This window comes from Heptranchias perlo, chromosome 10 (assembly GCF_035084215.1).
Source record: "Heptranchias perlo isolate sHepPer1 chromosome 10, sHepPer1.hap1, whole genome shotgun sequence".
Lineage (NCBI taxonomy): Eukaryota > Metazoa > Chordata > Chondrichthyes > Hexanchiformes > Hexanchidae > Heptranchias > Heptranchias perlo.
In genome coordinates this window covers 37,198,142-37,214,731 of record NC_090334.1, presented here as the reverse complement: position 1 = coordinate 37,214,731, position 16,590 = coordinate 37,198,142, and the positions used below count along the sequence as shown (strand labels likewise).

The window sequence follows — 16,590 nt, the reverse complement described above, 5'->3', positions numbered from 1 at the left end:
GAGTTGTGAGGAGGAAGCGAAGAGGCTTCAAGGGGATATAGACAGGCTAAGTGAGTGGGCAAGAACATGGCAGATAGAATATAATGTGGAAAAATATGAAGTTATCCACTTTGGTAGGAAAAACAGAAATGCAGGGTATTTTTTAAATGGTGGGAGATTGGGAAATGTTGATGTTCAAAGGGACCTGGGTGTCCTTGTACACGAGTCACTGAAAGCTAACATGCAGGTACAGCAAGCAATTACGAAGGCAAATGGTATGTTGGCCTTTATTACAAGAGGATTTCAGTACAGGAATAAAGATGTCTTACTGCAATTATATAGGGCCTTGGTGAGACCGCACCTGGAGTATTGTGTACAATTTTGGTCTCCTTACCTAAGAATGGATATACTTGCTAAAGAGGGAGTGCAACAAAGATTCACCAGACTGATTCCTGGGCTCTCCTCTCAACCTTCTCTGCTCTAAGAAGAACAACCCCAGCTTCTCCAGTCTATCCATGTAACTGAAGTCCCTCCTCCCTGGAACCATTCTAGTAAATATTTTCTGCACTCTGTCTAAAGCCTTCACATCCTTCCTAAAGTGCAGTGCCCAGGATTGGACACAATACTCCAGTTGTGGCCGAACCAGTGTTTTATAAAGGTTCAACATAACTTCCTTGCTTTTGTACTCTATGCCTCTATTTATAAAGCCCAGGATCCCGTATGCTTTTGTTTAACCACTTTCTCAACCTGTCCTGCCACCTTCAAAGATTTGTGCACATATACCTGTAGGTCTCTCTGTTCCTGCACCCCCTATAGAATTGTACCATTTAGTTTATATTGCCTCTCCTCATTCTTCCTACCAAAATGTATCACTTCGCACTTCTCTGCATTAAATTTCATTTGCCATGTGTCCGCCCATTCCACAGCCTGTCTATGTCCTCTTAAAGTCGATCGCTATCCTCCTCACTGTTTACTACACTTCCAAGTTTTGTGTCATCTGCAAATTTTGAAATTGTGCCCTGTACACCTAAGTCCAAGTCATTAATATATATCAACTCTGACTCAGAATATTTCTTGCTGCTATGATGTCAAAGGACTCCATCAGAGCCAGGCATTCCTTATTTTTAAAAAATGCATAAAGCAATGTTAACAAAGTTTTAATGCATCTTCTTGAAATGAAATCACTACAGCGCGAGGCACCCCCTCAATGGTGAGTGGGAGAAATGCCAATTTGTAAACAGCATTGAAACATTAGCCATCTATCACCAGCTTCCTGCAATAATGCAATTTTTGTGGTTCCCAAACACCTAACGGTCCTTATAAATTTTGAAAAGTCAATAGTCTAGCTATGGAGTGTGGAATAGTGGGGGAAAGTGAAAAGGCAGTTTTGCCAAGGAAGCTCTGGATGTGTCGGTGAACACAATTACGGAAAAATGGAAACACATTTTTGGTGGGGAGAACAGTCCTCTTGCATGCAAAGAAGTTGTGGAAATATGGCACCTGGCAGAAGGTTTTGAAGAAGTTGCGTAATTTAAAAAGGCACTAGGTAAGGCATCACATTAATAAAAGTAGAAGTTGTAGATGTAAAAAGTATATTCAAAAAATTGTGCACAGATACAGAATATAACAAGGAAGGTAGTGGAAGTGAAAATAGCAAATTAAATCTTACTCGGGATGAAGAAATTTCCATGGGTGAAATCATCATGTCTCAAATCTTACTACAAATATTAAGGGGGCTCTGGCCCATAATAGGAGGGTACAGCATGCAACAATTAGTGGAATGCCATCTGAAAGTATTAATGTGTTATGAGGAAAGAATGGTGCATTTGTTTGTTAGGGAAAGCCTGAAAGGGATTGAGTTTGTAGAGATTGGAATACCACAAACAACTTCCACTAAGTGCCAATTAATCAGATATTCTATGATTTGCATGATATATTACATGAATTTGTCCAAAGTGCACAAGTGCATAATAATCTATGTAATGAGAACTGAGTACCCAAATGGAATAGTGTATTAAAAACAGAAAATGCTGGAAATGCCCAGCAAGTCAGGCAGCATCTGTGGAGAAAGAAAGAGTTGACATTTCAGGTCAATGAACTTTCATCAGAACTGGAAGAAGTTGAAGATTTAACAGTTTTTAAGCAAGTACAGAGCCAGGGAAAGGTTGGGGGCAGGAAGGGAATGGGAGGAAAGAACAAAGGGGAAGGTCTCTGATAGGGTGGAGGGCAGGAGTGATTAAATGACAAAGGGATGATGGTGCAAGGACATGTAAAGAAACAAAAGATGGGCCCGGAGGAGCTGTAAATGGCAACAGCAGAACCATTCCCAGCACTTGCTGTCCGAAAAAATGGGAGCAGTGGTTATGATCTGAAGCTATTGAAATCTGTGTTGAGTCCAGAAGGTTGTAAAGTGCATAGTCGAAAGGTGAGGTGCTTTCCTCGAGCTTCCATTGAACAGTGTAACAGGCCGAGGACGGAGAGGTAAGAGTGGGAGTGGGATGGGGAATTAAAATGGCAAGAAGCTGGAGGTCAGGGTCACGCTTGTGGACTGAGCGGAGGTGTTCAGCAAAGCGATCACCTAATCTGCGTTTGGTCTCCCCAATGTAGATGAGACCGCATCGTGAGCAGCGAATATAGTATACTAAATTGAATGAAGTACAAGTAAATCACTGTTTCACCTGGAAGGAGTGTTTGGGGCTCTGGACAGTGGGAAGGGAGGAAGTGAAGGGCAGGTGTTGCATCTCCTGCGTTCGCACGGGAAGGTGCTGTGGGGAGGAGAGCAGTTGTTGGGGATGATGGAAGAGCGGACCAGGGTGTCACAGAGGGAATGGTCCCTTCGGAATGCTGAAAGGGGAGGGGAGGGGAAGATGTATTTGGTGGTGGCATCGCGCTAGAGGTGGTGGAAATGGCGGAGGATGATATGTTGAATGTGGAGGCCGGTGGGGTGGAAGGTGAGGACAAGGTGGATTCTATCATGGTTCTGGGAGAGAGGGGAAGGGGTGAGGGCAGAAGTGCAGGAATTTTTTTTTATTCGTTCATTGCCCATCTCTAATTGCCTTGAGAAGGTGGTGGTGAGCCGCCTTCTTGAACCGCTGCAGTCTGTGTAGCGAAGGTTCTCCAACAGTGCTGTTAGGTAGGGAGTTCCAGGATTTTGACCCAGCGACGATGAAGGAACGGCGATATATTTCCAAGTCGGGATAGTGTGTGACTTGGAGGGGAATGTGCAGGTGGTGTTGTTCCAATGTGCTTGTTGCCATTGTCCTTCTAGGTGGTAGAGATCACGGGTATGGGAGGTGCTGTGGGACAGACACAGTCAAGGGCTCTGTCAACTACAGTGGAGGGGCTCACTGTGCTTATGGTTTATGTACTCATAATATCCTATCTGCTTTTTTCACAGATTGAGGAGAACCCAGTGTCGACCAGATACACATGAAGAAAATTACCCATCCACATTTTTAATATTTGTTCTCAGAATGTGAATAACACTGGCAAATCTACATTTATTGTCCATTCCTGGTTGTCATGAGGTGGCGGTGAGCCTTCTCCTTGAACCACTGCAGTCCTGAGATGATTGTGCTTCCACAATTGTGCAGGGTAAGGAATTTCAGAATATTGATGATGAAGGAATGGCGACATATGTTCAAGTCAGATTTTGTCCTTAGTAGAGGTCACAGTGGAGGGAGGGGCTGTTGAAGTAACCCTAGTAAGTTGCTGTCGTGCATCCTATAGATCATATATATTGCAGCCACAGTGCACAGGTGATGGAGTGGGTAGATATTGAGTTCAGTGACTGGGGCACTGATCAAGTGAACTGCACTGTCCTGGATGGTGTTGAGCTTCTTGAGTGTTGTGGCTACACCAATCCAGGTGAGTGATGAATATTCCATCACAGTCCTTGTAGCTGGTGGAGAGGATTTGAGGGGACATTCATTGCAGAGTACCCAGCCTCAGCCCTGCTTTTGTTACCATAGTGTTGAGATGACTGGGCCAAGATATTGGTGTATAAGGTACGACTCCAGCCACTGGCGGTTTTCCCTTTAACCCTTATTAACTTTTACTAGGGCTTGTTGGTGCCATATTTAGTTGAATGCTGCCTTGATGTCGAGGGCAGCTACTCTTACCTCTTGAAATGAACTTTGGTGTGTAGGTTATTGGTGTTGTTTAATGGCACCATTGAGGACTCCTTCCATAACTTTTACTGATGATTGGGAGGAGGCTGATGGAGTGATAATTGACCAAATCACTACTTCTATTTAAAGCAGGCAGCTGCACACATAAACATGACAGAAGAGGGTCATAATGATTTTAAGGAGGAAGCACCCCATAAGGCACAGAGTAAGGAGACCTTCAGCCACATCACAAGGGCACCACACACCTGAGCACCACTGCCCCTTTAAACTAGGTGCCAACACAGTGGTAGGCGATGTTAATATTGATATGGATATGATGCCCTAAGTACCAATGCAAAAGTGATGAGATGCCAGGTGGTATAGGGCGGGGGTTCAGAATGCTGAGTGCCCCTACTGAGTTGTATTGGGATACTGACCTAATTGGATCTGTTTTTAAGTGGAATCTGTTAAAACAGCATGAACTCATCGAATCACGACATTTTGGAAGGTGGCCTGTGTAGTTTAGAGGAGTCCAGCACCCAGATATGCACCACCATTTCCCACGAGTGATGTCATGGAGCAATGATTGTCCGTACTGCAATCTGCCATTGGGTCCAAAACTAGTGGTATCTACAGTGGAGATCTCAGTTATGCAAGTTATAGAAGCAAATCTCATGAATGCTCCCAGTGATGCTGTGGAGCCTTTGGGGTCCAAGATGCAATCATGGGCAGGTTCAACTCATTTCCAAAATGAATATAGGCTACCATGATAGAGAGATTCAAAAACTTCATAAGTTCCCATTGTTCTGTGCTCACGCAGATCACTAGATCTGAGATGAAGAGATGCACCTCATACGTAAAGTAGAATAGGAATAACTGATTGACACTCATGTCGTCATGTAGCCCTGCAATAATAAGAGGTGTTGTCATAGAAACCATTGACACCACAATGACCCGATGTAGCACCAGAGACCTACATCAGTGATGGAGGTTCTTCAAGATTACAAATACAGATTTCTGTATCCCCACAGCTCCGAAGTTGGCTATGCACACAGTGCTATTCCTTCAACCATGGGAGTACTTAATAACAGGGAACCTCTGCAAATAGCATGGGAATTTTCATGATGCACAAGGTGAAAACACAACAGCAAAACACATTTAACAGCTACACTACTGTCACTGCACAACTTAATGCAGTTAATTCACTGCTGCTATATCTTAGTCCATCATTCCTCCTTTACGCATAAAATTAAACAGGTGTCAAAAAGACAAACAATACAATATGCAATAACAAGAACTAAACCAACAAATAAACCAGTTCTTGCAGAGGTGTAGCAACCGGGATGCATGACAGTCATTACCTCCTTAATAGAGTACTACCTCGGAAAGGGCTTTACTCCTGCAATAACCCCTGTGGTTCCTGGAAGATCCTTGTGACATAAAAAGTGAGGGCAGTGGAGATCTTTGCTGCCACTCATACTACTTTCTGAATGGTTGACTGTCCCTGCATGTCTTTGTGGACCAGGTGGCACACCAGTCACAGCAGCCCTAGTGGGCCTGAGATTCCTGAGACACTGCTTCTCTATTGTACCAAGGTGTTGCAGTAGCCTGATTGCATTGTGCAGTACCTATTGTGATTCATCAGCCTCCAACTATTGTCCTCTGTGCAATTTGAACTGTCTATCTTCCACATCTACCATGATATACCTGACAATGGCTGCTACAATCATGCTTGCACTCGAAAAACTCTAGTACAATTCACTGCTCTGAGATTTGCATCTGAGATTCCTAATCTTCAATTTGGGAGTCTGAGTTTCCATAAAATATTTGCTCCTCCATTGACTGGCTAGAACCTGTGGAGTAGTCCGTACTCCACATGACTACTCCATAGACTATTTATACCTCCTTTGTGTATCGATACATGTGCACAGATACAAACACACTACATATATGCCAGATGCGAGTATTTCCAAAAGTATGGGGTGCGTGTATGCAAATTTGTTTATTTTTCCTTAGCCTGAAGATACAGGAAGAAGAATGTCAATATTGAAGTGAGAAACACCAGGCAAAAGCGGGGAGTAGTGGATAAGAGTGGCAGGGACTCATAGTCTGAGTCCAGCTGCCAGTTTATTTGTGGCCCAGGATGACACATACTCCTCAAATAGATCTCGTTGATGCCAGAGCCAATTCAGAATCAGACACGTTGTGTAGTTTATAAGGGCAAATTAAGCGTTCTTTTAAGAACAAAAACCTCATTCTACCAGCTATAAACAGTGTTACAGATAACAACTGAATATACGCATTATATTTACAACATGTTGATATCTGACCATTAAAATATATCACCTTGAGCTCACAGCGGGGTAGCAACGGGAATGTAACAACTGACCGCAGCAGTGGGAGTGTGTAGGGGTGGGGACCGATCATCATGAAGTGACTTCTGCTGGGAAACTGTGTGCGCGACTGTTGTGTGAGGACAGAATTGTGTCTTGGCACTAATGCCCCAATCGTGGAATAGCCTGCTAACAGACACTGACCAGGTTCACACATGAAGAATGTGCGAGGTACAGAGGGCAGGTAGCACCTATGAAAGTATACTTTCAGTGTATACTTGTATACACTATATAATATATAGTATATACACTATATAGTGTATATACTATATGAAAGTGTACTATATAAACTATATGAAAGTGTACTATACTTTCAGTGACTTCAGGAAGGGAGGAGACGAGAATACTGAGAATGTTTTCAATAAGTCAGATTATAAGCCATATTCACTTTAAGATTCGTACTTTCAGTTTTGCATCGATGTGAGTGATTTCAGATGTCTATCGACGCAAAACTAGCAATATAATTCGAGAATCAGGTCAATGGTCTGACTGCCGACTACATTAAGGCAAGCGGGGCTGGCCTCTCAAACACGCAGCAGCTCTATACTATCTGCTTTGATGTGGTTTTTATTTAACTGCCTACCGAGTTTAGACAGGTTCATTTGCAAATAAAAAGCATTTCAAATGCTGAAAATATTTAATGTGCTATATGTGTCTTAGGAATTTGGAAATCGTCTTCTAAGTGTTAAATATGCAGGTATATTCGGTCTTTGGCCGGCCGCCTGAGGGCGGGGGAGAGGAGAGAGAGAGGGAATGATCTAGTCTGCAGTGCTCTTAAGAGTGCGTGTGGTGAATGGAGGGGAATGCGAGATACAAATTGTGACCGAATTTGTTTTTCAGAAAGTATGGCTGCGATGTTTCGTAGTCTTTTTTAAAATTACAAAACAATATTTTCTTGTATAAAACCTGAAACGTTAACTGTGTTTCTCGCTCCACAGATGCTGTCTGACCTGCTGAATATTTCCAGCATTTTGTTTTTATTTCAGATTTCCAGCATCCGCAGTATTTTGCTTTTGATTTATTGTTTTCTCGTAAACAGAATGTTTTCCCGACACATTTGGAACTTAAATTGGGATCAATCACCGCCTGCTGGAAAATGTCATAAGATGGGCTACTAAGCCCTTGGTTGGTTTAGGTTTAGGGTCTCCCAATGTTTCTCATATTATAAGACTATTTTTTGGATGGAAATACGTCTCGTCGTTAGAATGTGCCATCTAAGAGTGGGACTTGATGTTTCAGTGAGGTGGGGGTGCAGAACTTGCCGATGTAACATAATGTATGTGCTTGCTACCTAAGTATACACAATAGGAATGTGTTGTATATACCTGTGTGTCATCTCTGGTTGTGGTTGTACACACACGTACAGCTAAATTCAGATACATACAATCCTAATATAACCAAACCTCTTGTAATGTCCTGTGTCGAAATTGTTACCAACCCCTCCGCTTGCCTTTTTCATGGTCGCTACAGATGTATGTGCAAATGGGGTTAGATGCAACTTTTTAATCCACCCGCACTTTTGTGTAACAGGATTCCAATGTGCAACTGTACTTTCCAGCACAGATTTATTAGTATATTAGATATTATTTATTGCAAAGTTGTTACTTAAATATGAGAGCTTGCATGTAAAAGTATTATGACCAGCAGAAAGAACTAGACATCAAAAGTATGCAGTGTGTTTACGGCAATGGATTAGTAAATATACATGCAAACGTACAATGGTTATTCAGAATTTTTCAAAGGCACGAGAGCGTCACTTGAAATTAAACTTCTAAATGGGTTCCTTGATATTATACGTCCAATCTTTACGCGGCTCAAACAAACGCTGAGAAAGGGGAATTTAAAGACACCTGCAGCCGTTATTTGTATTGAATCCGGCTTTGTCTAGTCACTACCGAGTGTCAGGGACACACATGCCAGCTGGTATCAAGTTACTCCAGTCTGCCAGATACTGAGCGAGCTTCAGGTTACACAAAAAACTGCGACTAAACAAATATAAATAATAAACAAGTGCAAGGCATCTGCCAGCACTGTTCGGGGAATGTTTTAGACAGAATACTCTGCACCTCCCAGCCGTGTTATTTTGTTGGTTTTCATCCATTTACTTCTCATTAGATACAATAATAATTAACAGGATCTGCTGAAATAACACATGGCAACCTATATTGTGCTAATCCTCTCTACGTGAAACCTTGGAAAAGCGCTATCCTTTCACCGAGTTTAGAGCATTTGCTTTAAACAACGCGCTGCTCACAGTGAAAAATAAAACCTCGAAACAATAATTATTATAACAAACAATTCCACCTGCAGATCTCTCATTTATCCTTTGACAAGAAACTTCATGTAAGGTTACATTTTCTATTTGGTAAAACACTTTTTAAATATACAGTAAAACAATAGATGCAGTTGTGCACATAAGCCTTTTTAGGCTATTTAGTTCAGTAAATGTAATAGATCTTTTTTTAGTCGGGGCTAATATAAATAAACGTGTCCTGCTTTTGACTCCACTGCGTCATTAGATAAGTCCCCTGGTGCTGAAAGGAGAGCGACGCCAGAAAAACCGCGCAATAATTGTCACTGGCCGAACCATCCGACTGATGAAAACCACGTCATATCATATCTCTGATCATTCTAGAGATTATTAATTCGGATAGATTCATTAGTGCTCACACGTCTCGTTTACTTTCTGGTTTCCAGGGCACTACATTTTAATCAATAACGCGCGATATTATTGCCTCCAAATATCCACAAGGAGCAGATTTCCTATATTTTAACTTTCTTTCATTTAATATGAATGACATAGTGTACGGGTGCATGCATTACAATTTTGCATTTTTTCCAAAATCCATTTCTCCCTTTAAGTTTTTAAGAGATTCCAAGTCAATGTCAGAATGTTTTGTGTAAACTGACCAGCCGTGTGTATTGGTGATAACACGCTTTGATTAAATATGATGTATGTAACGATCCCATACACGAATATGAGACACAACTTCATTGTGTGTATAACATCATTTGCAGAAATATTTTCAATATGGTCCAACTAAACTCTTACGGAAGCGGAATGGTTTGGTCTCCACAGAGCGAGAAAAGCTTCTCCGCCCATGATGGCGCGGCAGATTCCTGGTAGATTTTATGCGGAATGGATTGGCTGACTAAAGATCCTGTGCCACTTGAGCAAAAAGGTAGCTGATCGCCCCCATTATTAAAAGTAAAGTGAGATCAGCAAAATCATAATCCTATATCGCCTTATCGTTTTTTCCCCAATAACATTTAAGCCTGTAATCTGATTTCGTCTGAATAAAAGTGTATTTTAAAAGATTTCTTACTTCTGGAAGTAGAGGAGTGCTTAGACAGTTAATCCTGCTGTGTCTGGTGCTGGCTAGAGGCAAAAATGTGCAGCTGTATGGAAATAAGCGCTGGTGGTTGGGCGGAGATGGCAGATTACTGAACACAGACAGCGGCACAAACTGGCCCTTTCCCCAAACAAACACTCTCATTAACTACCACAAATATTTATTCAAGCATGGAGATACACTCAGTTCCTTAAGACCCAACATTTACAATGTCAAAGTATACCAGCTCGCCATCTCTACAATCCTGTTACCCTTGCTGACAAAACAACGATCATAAAATCCGCATAATCCCCTCCTTTCAGAAACGATAACATCAAAGAGAGGGATAGAGAGGCAGAATAAAAGCGGCACGCGTCCTAATGGTCGCAGCTACACACTTTGAACAACAGCAAACAGGCTGTGCAGAACACCTAGCAAATACAATTATTTGGCTAATAACTTAAGAAGTTTTAGGTTGTAATGCGTCCAGAAAATTGATGTTAAATGGGGATGACGTTGCACATATACATGTTTGATTGAACGTGTCAGTCTGAAAGGTATGATTCAGATGTTTCACATGTAGACAATGTCACTTTGTGAGGGGCAGTGTAATTCGAATATAAAGACTGCTGCTACTGTTTACAAATTCAACCACTTTTAATCTTGAAACAACCATGGTCGAAATAAATTCACTTTTATTATTATGTTGTTGATTTTACACCCAAGCATTTCTATAATTTATGGGCGGCAAATTCGCTATAAAATGAACGTGGCTCAACAAATGTTTATTTTACCGGAATGCATTCTCTAGGCTTTACAAAACGTTGCTTTAGTAGAAATATTTTCGATTGTAAAAACACAAACAAACACTGTTATGTCGACCTGCATATTATACAATTAGCCGTCCCGCTACACACTGCAGACACCTGTTGCTTGTTCATGTAAAAAAACTCACCAGATTACAAATGAGACATTATGCCTCACATCTGTGACAAAGACATTATGTTGCTGTACAGTTCAATCACATATTTAAGAAAATCGCACGCTGACTTCTTCAAAAAAAATAAAGCAAACCGTCTTGAATTACTCCAAATATAGTAACGATATAAAAGATAATGAGTCGTTTGCTGCTAGGAAACACCTCATGTTATTGATTATATTTACACAATATTTGATCAGTAGAAATATTATTTTATTTGGTCTGTACACATCGAATAGTTTATTGCCACCATATTTATCGCAATTATGTCAACAATTAAGCCGAATCCAAGAACTGATTTCCGTTTCCCGGAATGATTCAAAGCATGCGCATTTATCGCGAGAAACCCAACAAATAACAATTCATCAATTCTCAATTTCAAAACAATTATTAGATCACTAAATCGTTTAATCTAAAATGACACGAGAATACCATGTAGAAAGAGGGTTTTGCCAGTGAAATACGTTACGGAGGAGGTATAAAAACTGTGCCATTTACATAGAACGAATCAGTTTCCACGTGGTTGAAAGATGCATTGTTATTTAGCTTGTAATTGACCCTAAAATACAACAAAAACCGTCAATAACGTCATGGTAATACGTGTATTTTAGGCATGGTTATCGTAGAGAGCCAGAAAAAAAGTTACTCGACATCAAATAAGCTACCATTTAAAAACATGCTGCAGAATACTGGTGTGCAAAAGGTACTCTGTGGCTTGGTCACTGTGACTTTGTCCATTTACAATTGCTGTGGAGGTGTGCAGTAAATTATGTCATCTCTAAAAAGTTACATGTGTGAGAACGAGTATGTGTACTTTTGTGTGCATGTGTGGAGAGAGAGAGATTTTAGTTTTTCGTTTTCGTTGTTGCTTTCTTTACATACCATGTCGCTGACAGTCCTTGGTTACCTTATTGTCACAATAGACCATGCCGCGGTTCGCTTCTTGTCCATTCTCTCCTCCTCCCGCCTCATTCTTTAGCGTCCCCGTTCTCTGATTGGGCGATCTCCACTCTAAACAAAAGGCTTCTCAATCAATAAAAACAAGGCGGTCATGTCGAGAGTCAGTGCTACAGTTCCCCGACTGCTTTGAACACACATTCAATCCAGTCACCTAGCAAAATACCTGACTTGTCTACTGAAATCTGTAGATAGCATCTCTGCAAAATACACGTTGTTTCACCTTTGGAAAAGCATCTAACGCGGGTTTAAAGATGCCAAGAGGCTTTTTAGTAAAAAGGAACAATAAATCGTCTCCAGTTTCATATAGGATTCGGACTGAGGAGAAGGAGGACTATCAGCTATTGGGAATTCATCCTCTGAGCGCGGAAGTGCGGGCAGTCGTGCATCCAGACAATATTTCACAGCCAAGTTCTCAGAGAAATAGCCCAGACTCGCTTAAAGATGGATTTACACAGGATAAAGTCTTGGGCCCAGCCCATAGAATGGGCGTGCTACCAGAGGATGGTGCTTCGGGAGCATTCTATACTAAAAGCACTTTTTCAGAGTATGACCTTTCTGGCTGGGCTAATGTATCCGACACCCCCATCAAACCTATTGACAAAGAACTCGAAAACGCTTTCTTTGACAGATGTTTAAGTTCGCCTGCTTCTGCCGAGTCCTTCCCTGCGGCGGCCTCCTTAAACCCGATAGAAAGACTTCTGGTGCAGCCGCCCTTCTCCACGGCAGATGTTAAACGGGGCGGCGTTACTCACCTGTACTCACCTTTGCACGGCAGCAAACGATGCATCCCAGATTCCAGCCATCGCAAGCACAAGGTCACCCCGAAGAAGCCCAAAATAATCAGAAAACTGAATTTCGAAGACGAGGTGACCACTTCCCCTGTTCTGGGTCTAAGAATTAAGGTGGACGCCAGGGATCCCAAGCCGTCATCTTCATCAGCGAACAAGCCCCTGGGTGAATTTATCTGCCAGTTGTGCAAGGAGCAATATTCAGACCCCTTCTCTCTAGCCCAGCACAAATGCTCCAGGATCGTCCGGATCGAATACCGCTGCCCCGAGTGCGATAAAGTCTTCAGCTGTCCGGCTAACCTGGCTTCACACCGCCGGTGGCACAAACCTCGTCCCGGGGGAAAGGGCGATGTCCCAAACTCTGGAAAGGACAGTCAGAGCTACCCGGGAGACCCGGGCCGGATAGACCCGGAAAGCAAGGAGAACTCCAAGGGGCTGGGCTCCGGGGACCAGAGCAGCAGCAAGTCAGTGGGCGGCATTGAGACGATGGAAAGCTCCAAGGACCCGGGCTCGCCGTGTGCCGGCGCCGCACCGCCTCCTCCAGCCCCAGGAGAGGACGAACGCTTCAAGTGCCGCTACTGCAGTAAGAGATTCCGCCGGCAGGCTTACCTGAAAAAGCACCTGGCTGCCCACGAAGCCGCCAGGTCGACCGTGCACGGCCGGCTGGAGTTAAGCCGGATCTCATTCCCCTGCCAGCTGTGCGGGCTGCACCTGCTGTCAGCCGAGATCCGCGACAAGCATCTGCTGTGGCACGCCGTGAACCGCGGGGAAACCGCGCTGCTCCGCCCCGGCTGCGGGGAGAAATGCGGTGCTCCCCGACCGGAGGAAAGCGCTGCAGGTGGCGACCTGGGAGCTCAGGTCTTCTCCTGCAAACACTGCCCATCGACCTTCTTCAGCTCGCCAGGACTCACCAGGCACATCAACAAGTGCCACCCATCAGAGAATAGGCAGGTCCTCCTACTCCAGCTGCCGCTCAGGCCGGGCTGCTAATGTAACTAGAGGCAGGTTTCTCTCAATCCTTTTTAATACGTACAGCGGAATCCTCTTCAAATCAATTCCTGCTCCCTAAAGAAATGTTGATCTTAAGCATGAACTTGATGTTACAGCAGCCTAGGTTTCTACTATAACATCCGATAAAACTTTGTTTCTGCAGAGCACTCAATGGCGTAATCGCGCTAGACCGTAGAACATTTTCAAAGTGCGCTAGCCATTTTGTAAGAGTTAGTGTTTAAATACCGTTTTCGTTTCAAGTTCCTGAATGCATATATATTACGTCTTAACAATTAGACCTAAATATCACCGAACCAATTGACAACACTTTTTTGTTATTTTCTTAATGTTGACTAGGGGGATATGCTATTCATAGTGATTTCAATAACACCAATCGGTGACGAGGAGCAGAGTGAGGAAATGGGTTTCAAATAATCCTACAATAAAATTTTGGTCTAGTTTCCATTAGGATTTGATTCAACATATTTGATCTTAATTATGGTATTTCATATTGCAGTAAATGTTTTAGTACTAGGGCATTTTTTGACAATGTCGCAGGTTATTTTAGATCGTTCCCACTGTACGTCGAAACAGTCTGGATAAAGCTCTATAAAAAAAGACATTGTAATCTTCTTACCTGCTAACTGCGGATTGCTTTTAATAGGCAGTTTATAGGACTTCTTACTGTATCCATTGGCTGATCAAAGGAGGAGCGGATTTTGCACCATCCTTGGAGCAGTGTGAGTATGTGGATGATATATTTACAGGGATAATTTGTAGTGATCCCAGAATCAGATACCAAAAAATATCGATAAATCCACCATTGTAGCTCCCTCTCTTACCATCTGTCTTGGACATCATTTCCACAATGACCTTAACCACCCCCCCCCCCACTCTTACTCTGCAAACCTCGCATCCCACTTGTCCTCAACTCAATTTACCCAACTTGACGGATTATCCTTCATGAGGCTCATTTACTTGCTTTGGCATCACATTCGACTTTTTGTCAACTAGCTTTAATCAAAACCTACTTGTACTGAATAAATAACGCAATCTAACTGTAATGATGTGAACATTCCAACCTCCCCTGTGTCACCATAGTCCTCTGAGCATCTGACCAGATATTTGCATATTATATGATGCCAGTATCTCCTTTTGGTCAGAAAGTTTTAATATAAACAATAAAATCATAAGTGCCACGAAAATATTACTGTTTGAGTTAATTAGTATTTACAAATATAGGGTTTGATGTATAAAGTCATTGTATTGTATTATTGGTGCATCATTTTCATCTTAATCATATTTATATTAACCACTTCATAGATAAGATATTATTAGCAGTAATATCTGTGCTTCGACCACTTTTCAACAATGAAGGAGGAATGGCTTACATCAGAAAGATGACATATTTGTCTAAAGTTTAGCACTAATTGTGAACACTACATGTAAGCCAGGTACAGGCCATTGTTTTGCAATTGCAAAAAACCAATTCTCTCCCAATCCCATTTATGCCGAGTTCCTGATCTCAGCTGGGGCAAGGGAGAAAATGTAAGGTGAATCAACCAGTGTTGCTATAGAAACATTACTGGTGGTTCAGAACAGCAAAATAAGGCCCGAGAACAAGTTCCTTGCTTGCCTTCTTGTAGTGGGGGAAAGTAGCCTACAAAGCAAGGAACAATACATTAATTACATATAATAGAAGTCTTTGATTGGCAACAGCCCACTTACTGAGCAAGACATTCCCTATATCCAAATATTCCTCCACTGTAGAATATATGTAGTTAGCTTGAACAAATATTTCCTTTTGATGAATGCTCTCATTAACTGGGTTTTAATGAACATCCATACTACTACTAAGCAGTGTCATTTTGATCAAGGGTAATAATAAACTGCAAAATCTTGAAAGAGAACACCTTAAAATGTTTGTATTGAAATCTGTATTTCAAAACTAAATATATTTATGTTGATGTATCTTTATATTATGTATTTGCCTTGTACTATATTAGTATGTAAATGATTGCATAATTGCAATTTTGTTTGTTTTGTGCCGAACATAGTGATGAAGTACCAAAATAGCTTTTCATGTAAGTGATATATTTCTACACTAGATATTTATTTTGTGTGCTAGGTGATTCATATGTGAAAATAGTTTCTACTCTATGTATTTTCTTACACTGCTTATGTCACTTTTGAGCTATTTTCATATATTTTAATAAACAAAATTGCTTGAAATTACAGAATGCATCAGTGCTGTTAATACAGAAGGATGAGCAATCAATAGAATTGACCTTTAGTGCCTTGTAATTGAAGATGCTCTTCGTGAATTCACATATAGTTAATTTTAGAAGATCTGTGATAGTAAACATAAGGGTAGGCTGGCTTAATATTGTAGGAAGAGAACTATGATATGGCAGTACTTCATAAAGTTAAGTAATTTAGTACAAATAAACCTACTTTAATTAAGAGACAGAAAAGGAAAAAGAATACCAAGGTTTTCTATACACCTGGAAATTTTCTCAAAGGGGCTAGATGGATTAAAGATGGAATCAGAATTGCTTTAAGCATATGCCTATTATCCTGAAGTACTAGAGCTGGGGCATTTTAAATCACATTACATCAAAAAGTATCAATTAAAAATAACAAACGTTATTAGCATCATACATAGGTTTTCACATTTCTTTATTCATAATATTTTAAATGCAAGATAACTCCAGCATTTTACTGGTTTCTAAATAAATTAAGCAGTAGTAATGCTGTCTAACCCCTTGTAATCTAGAAGAAATTCAGAAATAACAGAAGTCACTATAAATAATCAATCTTTCAATAATAACGCCATTCATTGGAGGCATGGAGATTGACACGGGTGGGTAATGGGGACCTGGGCCCTTTTGGGTGAGGACACAAGCAAAGCACTACCCCCCATTTGCAGATATTTTTGGGATGTTCAGAGGCTGCACACTTTTCTGCACAAATGGCAGTTAGCCACTATAAGCTGCTGCAGACACCAGTGATTTTCTGTCCACACCCCCTTCTGTGGTGGATTCCCAGAATCCCCCCCAA

At 41.6% G+C, this 16,590-nt stretch overlaps 1 protein-coding gene across 1 annotated transcript; it reads left to right on the top strand.

The window, feature by feature from the left end:
* The first annotated feature begins 12,003 nt into the window (after positions 1 to 12,003).
* LOC137326778 (insulinoma-associated protein 1a) lies at positions 12,004 to 13,530 on the top strand. Its single transcript, XM_067992174.1, has one exon. The coding sequence runs from the start codon at positions 12,004 to 12,006 to the stop codon at positions 13,528 to 13,530; it is 1,527 nt and encodes a 508-aa protein (XP_067848275.1).
* Positions 13,531 to 16,590: the final 3,060 nt, after the last annotated feature.

Coding starts and splice junctions, on each gene's coding strand:
- LOC137326778 (XM_067992174.1), top strand. CDS start 12,004: ATGCCAAGAGGCTTTTTAGTAAAAAGGAACAATAAATCGTCTCCAGTT.